Below are 12,327 nucleotides of genomic sequence, written 5' to 3'. Positions count from 1 at the left end.
AGCTACTTCAACTCAATTCAATTCTATCCAAATGTATTCATATAGTGTTTTTTTAACAAATTTTGTCACAACAGATGCTGCTCTTATTGCTCTACTTACTGTGGAGATACTAAAGGAAAAAACGGCTCCCAAATAGGAACGGCTCCCATTGTGGAGCCGGTTCCAATCATTCACTTCAAAGAGCCGGCTCTTAGAGCCGGATCGTTCGCGAACGACACATCACTAATACATATATATCGTTATGTGTTTTATAGACATATGTGACTTTTTTTTGATTAAGCACAAACAGTTTTCATATTTGTAAGGTGACAAAATGTGAAAACGAAGGTTAACTGGTATAAATACTTTCACAAGGCAATCTTATCATTTTTTTTTTATTTCTTCATTCCAATCTGAGGGAAAATGGGTTTGCACACAGAGGTGAAGGACCAGTCCAACACACTATTATCAATTTGGCACAATTAAAAAAAATCTCTTTAAAAAAAAATGCAGCAATTATATGGTTTTGAAAAGATGTTACTGGTAAGAGTAGATGTTGTAGTTAGGCAATGAAAATGTAAATGCATAGCGAAAACACCAGCCATTACTGGGCAGTACAGACAGCTACTTCAGCTCAACTCAATTCAATTCAATTCAATCCAAATTTATTTACATAGTGTTTTTTTATTTTTTACAACAAATGTCACAAAGCTTTCAGCTTTATAGAAATACACATCAAAGCCTCTTTTAATTAAGTGCAAAAAGTTGTCACATTTGTAAGGTGACAAAATGTGAGAACAAAGCTCAACAGCCAATTCAACAGCCAGTTCCGCAAGCCAATCTTATCATTTTCTTCATTTCTTCTTTCCATTTCAATCTAAGGGAAAAAAGCCCATCCTGGATGCCACAGTTCTCTGAGATCTCTTGAAAGTGGACCTCTATTAGACTCCTCATAAACATCAGCTGAAGTAAACTGCTCCAAAAATCAGCTCCATCCCTGAAAACAGAACCCTCCCCAGGCCTTCCTCACTCCCCTGGGGTTCAGATATCTGAAACATCTGTGTATGCTCTGTGTGTGTGTGTGTGTGTGCTCTGTGTGTGTGTGTGTGTGTGTGTGTGTGTGTGTTTGAATCCTACGTTCCAAAATATGACTCCACTGCATCTCACTGAATTGCATTATGTAATCAAGCGTCCAATAAGGATTTATCTGCTGAAGGACGAAGCGCTTCCAGGTCGCTGTAATGTGATTTATCTGCTGAGAATGTGACAGAATAACACTGCAGGAAACAATTACAGCCAATTAAACCGAGACCACATTAAAATTCCTGCTGTCACCGAGCTGGAGTCGGCTGTCCTGCCCGTCCTGCTGTGGACTGCATCTGTAGAGATCTGCACATCAGCACACGTGTGGATGACATACACACACACCACACACACACACACACACACACACAGACAGGGAGCCACACCCTGACAGCATGCTCTCTGGCACGTTACACTGCTGGGACGTCTCAGGAGAGAGTGTGTATATATCTGTGTGTGTGTGTGTGTGTCCAAATGGTCACGCCCTGCTGCGGACAAAGCAGGCAGCATCTCAGCGCTCTCACGTATTCTGACATAAACTTTAAAACAACCTGAATATTATACATTTTAGTGTTTTAGATATAATTGAATTCTAATATACTACTATCATTACAACTTCATAAAGGATATTAATATTATGATGGTATTAGACCTTTATTATGATTATTGACGTAATTACAAGTTTAATCTGGATATTAAACATTGGATCTGGATCTGAACTAGATATTTATTCTAAGTAGGGGTGGTAATTGCAAGTTATCTCACTATACAATTACAATGATATTACGATATATCACAATATGATTCTGCAATACTTGATATTACATATAGCAAGACAATTTTCTAGGATACTTCACAGCATCTGTGTTACTAAAGAGGATACAAAACTCCTAAAAAAGCAAATACCAGCAGGAATTATGGATTTATTGGTGTCAGTTTTGCAGAACTCGACAACCAAAAAATTATTTTCTCCACAGGTTTATTACCATATTAATTTGATTACAGCACCACCATGTAGAGTAATGAAGCAGTAACTTTTGTAAGTCAAATTGGGGGCGAGCCTTAGAGAGTTTTCTCAGCTAAAAGTCACAACAACATTTGTGTCTTTGTTACACTGTATATTGTACATTTGATCCGGGTAGTTTCGGTTTTAAACTGTAGTTTAGTGAATGAGCGAACTAAAGAACTTTTCTACATCCTGTTATCATTAGCTACATGGGCGGAGTCTCACCATACTTTACCTTAATAACTGGTTTGTAGAATGTTAGTAATGAGTTCAGTGAGTGGCTTTGCTTTCATTTATTGTGATGAATTCTATCTCTGTGTCAGAATTTTTACGTTAACAGTACAGTACATTTGCATTTATACTGCTACATGATGCGCCTGCACATTTTCAAATGGAATCAGACTTTAGCACAACATCAGGTCTTTTCCTTCTGCATTGTTTAAAGAATGAAGAATAAAGTCCGAACCATTTGAAAAAATGTCTTTCAAACTGTAGACAAACCAGACCATGATTCAGTAGATCCAGACAGAGAAAATCTCTTCTGGTTGGAACAAACTCTGCTCTTTGGTCCAGACCAAGGTTCACACCCATTTTCACAACTAATACTTTGGTTAGGACCACACAAAAAAGTCTGAACCAAACAAGGCAGGTCTGAACACAGCAATACGGAGTTTAGAATGCCTATATTTTAATAAAAATGTAATCGATATATGACACCATGTATCAATAAGATTAGATGCGGTCGAAATTATATGATATATCAATATATTGTCCCAAATCTCACTTGTTCTTAAAGAAGCTCTTCACAGTCATTCTTGAATTAAAGATTTCTTTATTTAATTATAGCGTTATTATGTGTAGCAGTAGTCATATTATTTGAAAGCTGTAATCTCCCTTATTTTAAACATTGGTGTTTGAATGCACGGATGCAAGAGTGCTTATGTGTGCAGTCTTGCATGTGCTTGCACATATGTGTGTGTGTGTGAGTGTGTGTGAGTGTGTATGGGTGTTGCAGTCGCTGACTCAGCAGTCCTGCTCCCTCCACGTGCTTTCCAGTGTGGTTCAGCCGTCATTGTCCAGTGCTGTTCACCACACCTTTACACACAAAAACAGCTCTGTGCCACACGCTAACCAGCGTCCAGCCGGATTAGACAGAACAAAAGCATCGGTCTAGAGAGCTGCAAACAAAACAGACCACAAAAGCCTTTCACAAACACTAAAACAAGCTTTATTATCAACAAGAGGCAGCGATTTAAACGTGCACCTGTTAAAGCCTGAAGATCTGCTAGTGCTGATGCGTTTATTTGATATCTGAGGAATGTGAATCCATTGATATGGATTGTTCTGATAAGCTTTAGATGTCAGACAGTCCTCCTTAGGCCCACCATGCAGTGCAAATTGATTAGGATGCGGTGGGGTTCTTGCAAGTGACAATGGAGCTCCAATAGTGCAGTATCTAATAGTGTTGGGATGAGTTGGAGTGGCAGAAAAAACTTATCATCTGACATCTGTACCTGACCAAGTTGATGCTCTTGTGGGGCTGAATGCAATTAAATCCTCAACAGACAACAGGTTTTAGAGAATATTGGGTAAATCTGGTTTTGAGATTTTACTTCAGAGATCCCCTTAAAACAGAAGGTTTAACAATGCTTTCATACCATTATACAATGCATTATATACCACTATCACTGCTATTATTATTTACTCCAAAATCCAAGCAAAAATGGACCTTCTTCATCTAAGACAAGCACTTACTCTTCTTAAAGTACATTCAAACAATGTTCCAGCTCCAGCAGCTAAACCAGCAATACAAGGCTAATGTCGCTAACAAGGAAACCCCAGTGCTAGTAGGTACATTTCAGCTGGAACTCATTTTTGAGAAATTATATGAACAACCTTTCACATAATACTGTATCAATCAATAGCTTAAAGAAACCTACTGTCCCTACTGTCTTCACTGTACTGATTATTAATTGATTAATTAGTCAATAGCCTTCTTTTCCCCTTACAAACACACTTATAACAGACAGAAACAGAGATAGAAAGACATTTTTTCAGTTGAAAAGTTCACTCAACCCACATTAGTCCTTAACCAGTGTAAAATATGTTTGTTATCAAAGGTTTATGTTTACATTTTACCTCAAAGGTTACAGGGCTAAGCTATTGTATCTAACAGCTAATAAGCACATAAATCAACACCAAACCACTCCTCAAACTTTGTGGAGATATGTATATGCTTTCAGAGCTAAAAAACATTAGCAGCAGCCTTGTTTTAAAGCTTGAATTTCTGAATTTTGCATATATTTTTTACATATTCAGATATTCATGTTATGGATAATAGAATGCATTTGGTAAAAACTGCGTTTTAAGCTAAACTTAGGTTTATTCGTTTAAAAGGGTGTGTTATTATCACTGAGCGGCCCTGTCTTTCTCTACGTGAGGGCCCGCGGCTCGCTATGAGGCTGTCCTCCCCCCAAGAACAAAGACCCCTTTATCCCCAATGCCCCGAAGTGCCACCCAGGGGAACGGGGCTGTTTTCCTGCTGGCATTTTTAGGTTGAAAACAGGCAGAGCAGCCCAAACACAGACGGCAGCAGAACTGTGCTAAGTGCTAGCATGAATTCACAGATTTTAACTAGAGACAAATGGCCAATTCGCTTATGCAAAAGGCACACAATTAGCAAAGGGGTGTGAGGTTTTGAAGCCAGGCCCACACCAGCGACACTCAATACACAAATACAGCCCACAATTCACACAAACACAGTGGGATAAAGTAGGGTGCTAATCTCAGGAAACAGCACATGTTCCTTAAAGGGATACTCCAGAGAATGAAGAAAGCTATGGCAAAGCTAAAGGTTTGAGATGGAAAAACAGTCTTTTACAGTGAGTTTGATGCGAAACAGTCTTACCCAGTCAAAGTTGTTCACAGTGGTGGTGAACAGAACCCCCTCCAAAGAGTTTATAAGCACTAAAGGTGCCCTTCACAGAGCACCATTACACCAAATGGACCTGAATATGCTGGGGCAGATGCCTGAGACATTGTTTACAGTATATAAATATAAATCTATTTGCAAAAGTTCTGGCATAGAACTTATGTTTAAACCCATTCCAAGTGGAGTAACACATGCAGGGTGTTTACAGCAAAATAGTCCCAAAGATAATTAAGTTTTTTACAGATATCTCAATGTATTCCATATACAAATAAGATGATTCACTGTAGGTTTACTAGAGGGGTTGGATAGAAAATCAAATGGCTATTTTTATGTTTTTATGTTATGATATCATGGTGAGCCCCAGTTTCCAACCCTTACATTGTAAAGAAATCTTTGTAGAGAAATAAACTCTTTTTACACTAAACTTGATTCAGTTCACCAAATTGATTCTTCCAAAGGAATCAAATCATCTAATTCAATCATTCAGTTCTGTTCCAACGTATATTGGTACAGTAATACAGTGATTCATCAAGTGGCGCTCTACGGTGGCCACGAAAGCCCAGCGCAGTGCAAATTGAAAAGCGCTGCAAAAGCACAAAACACATCCATAAAAATTACAACACAGGCGCAGCAAATAGAAAAACGAGCTGCTAAAAGAAAAACGTGCTGCTAAAAGAAAAACGCGCTGCAAATAGAACCACAACACAACGGAAGTGAGTCACAACACAACAGAATTTTCCCGGGGGACCTTAAAAGATGCTGTAACAGCTGTATACAAAGGACAATAAGTGGCAAACAAGCTTCTGAAAAGTAAGTTATGTTTATTACCTGTGATTACCACGGTTGTGTGCATATTATTAAAAGTTCTGCTTCACAAAACGCCTTGTTTGCCACTTATTGTCCTTTGTACACATAGTGAAGTCCGAGACGTTACTGAAGACGCAGCTTAGCTGGTACAGCATCTTTTAAGGTCCCCCGGGAAAATTCCGTTGTGTTGTGACTCACTTCCGTTGTGTTGTGGTTCTATTTGCAGCGCGTTTTTCTATTTGCAGCGCGTTTTTCTATTTGCAGCGCGTTTTTCTATTTGCAGCGCGTTTTTCTAGTTGCGGCGCCTGTGTTGTAATTTTGATGGATGTGTTTTGTGCTTTTGCGGCGCTTTTCAATTTGCACTGCGTTGGGCTTTCTCGGCCACCGTACCCTCTGTACTGTCATTATTTACTTACTATTAGATTCAGACTGAATCAATTAATCAATCAATCTATATTAAACTTTCCATCTATTTTAATGATTCTCATTTATTTTTGACGCAGGGTTACAAAATGATGCAAGTCACATTTATGCTCATTTCTAAATTATACAATGATGATACTTGACTAGTTGTGCAGGGTTGGCTGAATCTATTTACTGATTCAAATGCTTCTTTTAAACTATTTAAAAGGATTACCAAGTCAACTTTATTCTCAATCCTAGCATATACTAAAACTGTGAGCGACACAAGTGAATCAGTCTGATGTTAATAACCCATTTTTCTTGGTGCAGGGCTGGCTGAATCAATTTATCATTGTAAATCAAATGTGTGATTTATTTCCCAAGCAAACTATCTTTAAATTTTTAGCATACCCAATGATGTTAAACTCAGTATATCAAACTAATGGTCATGGATCGTCATTGTGGGCACATGGCTGGCCCACAATTAATTTAATAAATCAAGTGATTCAAAAGCTTCAAGGATTGTCAATGCAACTTTATTGATATTTGAAGCCTATACTACCACAACTGACTGAGTGAATCAGTCTAATGTTAATAGCATCACTTATCTAGGTGCAGTACAGACTGAATCAATTTATTGAATCAAATTATTTTAGAGAGATTTAAGGTTTCCCCGGGTCAACTTTATTGGCATTTCTAGCCTATGCAACGACAATTGCTTAAGTGAATTAGTCTGAGATTAATGATTCATTTCTTTAGGTGCAGGGCTGGCCAAATCAATTTTGTCAATTTAATGAAAATTTAAATCAAATCATTATTTTTTGTGCCAGAGCTTCTTTAAGCTACGTTAATTACTCTATTAAACTTTATTCTCATGTCTAGTATAAACAATTATAATACTTGGCTCTATGAATCAGTCTGAATTTCATGAGACATTTCTCATTTGATTCATAACTCGTTTCAAATTAGAATCAAACGTTTGATTCAAAGATTCATTTTTTTTAAAACTGCAATCTAATAACATTGACTCAGCATGTGAATCAGATTTGGATCACTTCTGTTCATTAATAGAATCCGACTCATCTTTCAAAGACACACAACGTGGAACACCGCAGCACGAATATTTACCTTGTTGTTTGAAATATGATGTATAAAGAGCATTATTCTGAATTTAGCCAGGTTAATAGCACCCCGCAGTCCCTATAAAGCGGACGCAACGAAACGAATCGGTACACTTTAAAGAATCGACTCCTACACCACAACCCGCATTACATCAGCGGAGTGTCCTTTTCCTAAAGGACAATTCTGCAAAGCAGTTTATCAACCCATAATATTCACCATACAGCTTTACAATAAAACCAGCCCTGCTGGAAAACGCCAAAAGAGGCTCTCACCACACACACGCACGCAAGCACGCGCGCATTTACGCAGTCGTTCACTTCAGTGCAACACTGCAGTGCACTGAACTACCTGCAAATCTGCTGGTTCTCGTGCTTTTTTGGGGTGGGCGTGCAATAAAAGCCTATATATGTAAACAACGGCTCAGCTGCTCGTGCACTAGATGCATTCAAGTTAAAAGGGCATTTCTCTGCATTTGTGCGCATGCATGATATAGGCTCCTACCTCTCTTCTCAGCGCTCTTCACCTGAGGTGGTGATGATGGTGAGGAAGAGGAGGAGGGTGACGATGATGAGGCACGCAGACTTTTGCTGCATTGCCTGCATTGCCTCGACGCCCCACGTGACTCCAGGCTGCGCTCCAAATGGCAGCAATTCTCGCAACCCATGTTGTTATGTTGTAAATGGGAGCTCACTTAAAAGGGTGCACTGATTGTAAATAGCAGATATAGCTCTTTTGCAAAAGTTTGGATGTAGAAAAAAACATTCTTTGGCAGGATGTGGGGGTGTTAGGTTTTCATTTAATTAAGAATGCCTTTGAAAAAAGTCTTAAAACAACAATAATGCATTAAAAAGTGACTTTTCATTAGTTTTATCACTTTTTGCCCGCAGTATTTTCGAATTCTCCCGTTCCACCTTAAATAGCGCTGCAGTTGCGTTATGGCGCCTTGAGCGCCAGAACGCAACTGCAGCGCTATTTAAGGTGGAACGGGATTATTCGAACTTTCAGCTGTAACTCCACCGTTTAACGCGTTTTGCTCCACAGTATGAAGTAACTGAACCTAGTGGGCGGTGTTTTCATGCATGCATCCCTTTCTAATGACCAAACCACCGCTTTTTACGCAACTTAAACCCATGCAAAACTTCTCAATAGTGTAAAAGTGTAGCACTTTTCTCACCTGTTATATCGTCTTCTATCACAATCGAGTCTTTGTCAGCCATCGTGTAACTCCTGTCTGTTTTCAGATCATTAGACATCCAACGCCAAGCGCTTCATCCACTTTCTCCTCCCTCTTTCCCCGTTCAGGACTCAAGTTTGTCCCCTCGACTCTCTTTTTTTCTGACACCTTGGAGAAAGGAAGTCCACTGTGGGCGATTTTCCGTCTGCTTAGCTCCCCCTCCAGCCCCCTGCTCGACCCTCCGGCTGCTTCCACTGACCTAATGACTCGCTGTGCCTCGCAGGGTCTGTGTACAGTGGAGATGAAGGGCTTGGCGAATCGATACTCATTCGATCCGTGAGAAAATGTTTTGATTCTTAGATTAATTCTTAACGATACTAAGTCAAAAAAGGAACTAAACGCTAAAACATATTTATTTTTATTAATAGCTAAAAATGTGTCAGAAAAATCAACTTAATGTCCTCAACCTTCTGCCTTTGAATTAGCATTTTACATTTTATCAGCATACAATAAAAAAAACGGTTGGATGGAGGGATAAAAAAAAGTGTTTTTATTGCATTTGCAGTTATTGCTTTTTTATTTGGCACCAATTCTTCACCATACCTTGGGGTATGTTCATGTTCTATTTGTTTTACTGTTGTGTTTCCAGCTGTTTAACCAGATTGGTAGTGGTGGGTAACTTTCTTTATACTCAGCTTTACTACAGTGATGTAAGTTTATTGTTAACACTCTGTTAACCATAGGATTTTCTACTTTTAGTGAGCTATGGTGTAGTAAATGTTAAACGTACAACGTTGAAACTATGTTGCCATATCAATGTTAATATACATGTTGTCTGAGTAAGAGAGAGTTACTTTAATCCATATCTGAACAATAAAAAAATAATCTTCTGAACTCCACAGTAGCAATGCCGTGTTTCCATTGCTAAAAAAAAAACTCAAAATAAAATCATTAATACGACACCTAGCACCTGGACTTTGGGGCCAAACTTAATTAATTTGTCTTAAAAATAAAATAATTGAATAATAAAATAATGTTTCCAAATTAATCGCATGTGTCACCCTAAAAAGCAAATTTATAAGCAGTACAAGCATATCAAAATCATCTATAGGCTTGACACAGCACCCTTACACACACACACTCACGCACACATCCTGAAAGGAAAGGTGGGGTTCAGAGTTGTGTTGTTTTAACACAATAACTCCAGCTTTGGCGGGTCCACGACCGGAACCCCACAGCTTTAGCTGCTCTTGATTCTAGTGATGAATTTCACCCTGAAATCTCCTGGAATCTGAAATTGTTCCTTTACAACAGAACTGAGCTGAACATTAAAAGCAACTGTACCTAATCAGCAAACTGACCCATTCAGAATAGTGAAGAGTGGTGAAAGTTCTAAAAGCTCCTTAAAGAACCTTATTACACATAATAGTTATGAATACACTGCCAGATACCCAACATACTGTATTAGAGTGTTAGAGTTCTGAGAAGATTTGGGTCTTAAAATGTACAACCCTACATCAGATAAGACTGGAACAGTATGAAAAATAAACTCTTTGACTTTAATTAATTGTTGACCGAATTAATCCAAAATAATTAATGTTTTATCTTTCATTTACAAATCCAATTTAGGTAAAAAGCTAAATTATCATTTTAAACAGGCATGATTTGGTAGCAAAACAGTATCTAGTCTTTAAAGATGCCCAATGAATCTCCAGTTTGTAACAAATGTTTAAAAAACGATTTTCCCCAAAAAAGACTGCATTTTCTCCCCTCTGCGATGCATAACATTATCAAATTACTTAAGGAATCTAAAGGAATTTTAGTGTTTGATCTAAATTCACAAACTCCACCTAAAACTCTACTGTTCAAAACAGAAGCCTCATGTTAATCCTGTCCAGAAGCAGCATCAACTTCTCTGGGCTCGGAGGCTCGGAGCTAAGGCTTCATTAGCAACCCATCCAAAAATCTGATTCTGTCATGGTATGGGGGGGGCGGTAAACTTCTGTGATGCAGCAATAACATATATCTTGGAGCAGGGGTCCGCAATTAAGTTATTTTCCGTGCCATTATGTGCTGAAATGGGATGGAGCGCTATAGACTAGTAGCTCTCCAACTCAGAGGGTTGTTGAACCCAATTGCAGAACAGTTGAATTCCAAGCAGATAAACCCAAGAGAAATGAGGGGGGAAAAAATGTTAAACACACCGCTCCACACACGGGATCGAATCCGACACGTCAGGGTCGCTGTCCAATACCCTGTTGATGCCCCAGCTAGTGAATTGGGACACACCCAAAAGTTGAGTTCAGTTTCAGTAGCCACAATCAGGCCTTTTAACTGCCAAACCTGTAAAATCAAGAAATATTGTAAATAGAACCTACCTGACAACATGAAGCAGAATAAAAGATCTCAAAGCAATACATTATTTAAAGACAGATGAAATTTAAAAACAGATGAGAAAACAAAGTCATTGATCATCAGTCTGGAAAAGGTTACAAAGAAAGAGCTATTTTTTTTTTTACAAATGGAGAAACCTTGGAACACCGGTGAAGTGTGGATGGCCTACCGACATTATTTGTATTGATCACTAATACTTAGGGAAAATATTTGTGGGCTAACGAGACAAAAGTGGAACTATTTGGAAGGTTTGTGTCCCGTTACATCTGGTGTAAAACTAACAAATAATTTCTGAAAAAGAACATCATACTGAACATAAAACATGTTGGTGGTAGTGTATGGGCTGCTTTGCTGCTTCAGGACCACGACAACTGGCTGTAATTGATGGAATCATGAGTTCTGCTCTCTACAAGAAAATCCTGTAGATGAATACACAGCCCAACTGTTTGTGACCTTAAGCTCAGGTGTACTTGGGTTCTGCAGCAGAACAATGATCTGAACCAGCAAGTCTACCTCTGAATGGCCTAGTCAAAGTCTGATTGAGATGCTGTGGATGATTTTAAACAGTTCATGCCAGGAAACGTTCCAATGTGTCTGGATTAAAACTGTTTCATAAAGAAGAGTGGGATAAAATTCCTCCACAGAGATGCGAGACTCATTGCTAGTTATCACCAAGGCTTGATTGCAGTTGTTGCTGCTAAGGTTGGCACAACCAAGTTATTAGATTTAGGGGGCAAACACTTTTTCACACAGGGACATGTAGGTTTGCATAGATTTTTTTCCCTTAACAAATTATCATTTAAAAACACCTTTTTATATATTCACTCAATACATTCTTTTGATATTAAAATGTGTTGACAAAAAAAAGCAAAGAAAAAAAACTGTAAAATACTTTTCCACAGCACTGTAAATACACTAATAACAGCTAACAGAGATAACCCGGTACTGCACCTAGGACCTGGTTCTGCCAGGAGAAAGATAATGGCGGTGATGTTACTAATGGTTGGTCCTGTCCGGTGCAGCCAGGCCACCATAAAGCAGCTGCTTACCCCATCTAGTGGTCACTTCAAACCTCTGACCTGTAAGGCCCTCTAAAGAGCAGATCAGTAGCAACAAAAAAAAAAATGTTTCAACACAGGTCCAATCAGAGTGGAGTGTGCACTTGTAAGCTGAGGTCAGCTTTATTGTTAGTTATTTTGTCACCTTTCTGTGCTAAGGTAATCATTCACATACTATATGTAGAGAAGTATTAAGACACCTACTCAATCAATGATTTGTCTGAAGTCAACGGTATTAAACAAAACAGTGTCATGGATCTGAGGTGTGTAAAAAAAAAAAAAAAGGAAATTCTGAGTACAGACATGCCAGCAGAAACATCTGTTAATTGCTCTTCCTGTTCCTGCAATACATGAATTAGTTTGTTGAATG

At 38.6% G+C, this 12,327-nt stretch overlaps 1 protein-coding gene across 3 annotated transcripts in view; it reads right to left on the bottom strand.

Annotated features, from left to right (window-relative positions):
* hspa12a (heat shock protein 12A) overlaps positions 1–8,781 on the bottom strand; it is a 54,979-nt gene extending 46,198 nt beyond the window's left edge. For 2 of the 3 annotated variants that reach the window (XM_007244639.4, XM_015604638.3), the window contains exon 1: positions 8,506–8,781. In XM_007244639.4, the coding sequence (XP_007244701.1) occupies positions 8,506–8,584 (79 nt within the window). In that variant the 5' untranslated portion in view covers positions 8,585–8,781. Of the gene's footprint in view, positions 1–7,832; positions 7,894–8,505 lie in introns of those variants that run through there. The other variant, XM_007244640.3, reaches the window with a different exon arrangement.
* Between the last annotated feature and the right edge of the window lie 3,546 nt (positions 8,782–12,327).

This window comes from Astyanax mexicanus, chromosome 14 (genome assembly GCF_023375975.1).
Source record: "Astyanax mexicanus isolate ESR-SI-001 chromosome 14, AstMex3_surface, whole genome shotgun sequence".
In the NCBI taxonomy this organism is placed as follows: domain Eukaryota; kingdom Metazoa; phylum Chordata; class Actinopteri; order Characiformes; family Acestrorhamphidae; genus Astyanax; species Astyanax mexicanus.
Note: the sequence above shows the minus strand (reverse complement) of the source record. Positions and strands in the feature narration are given on the sequence as shown.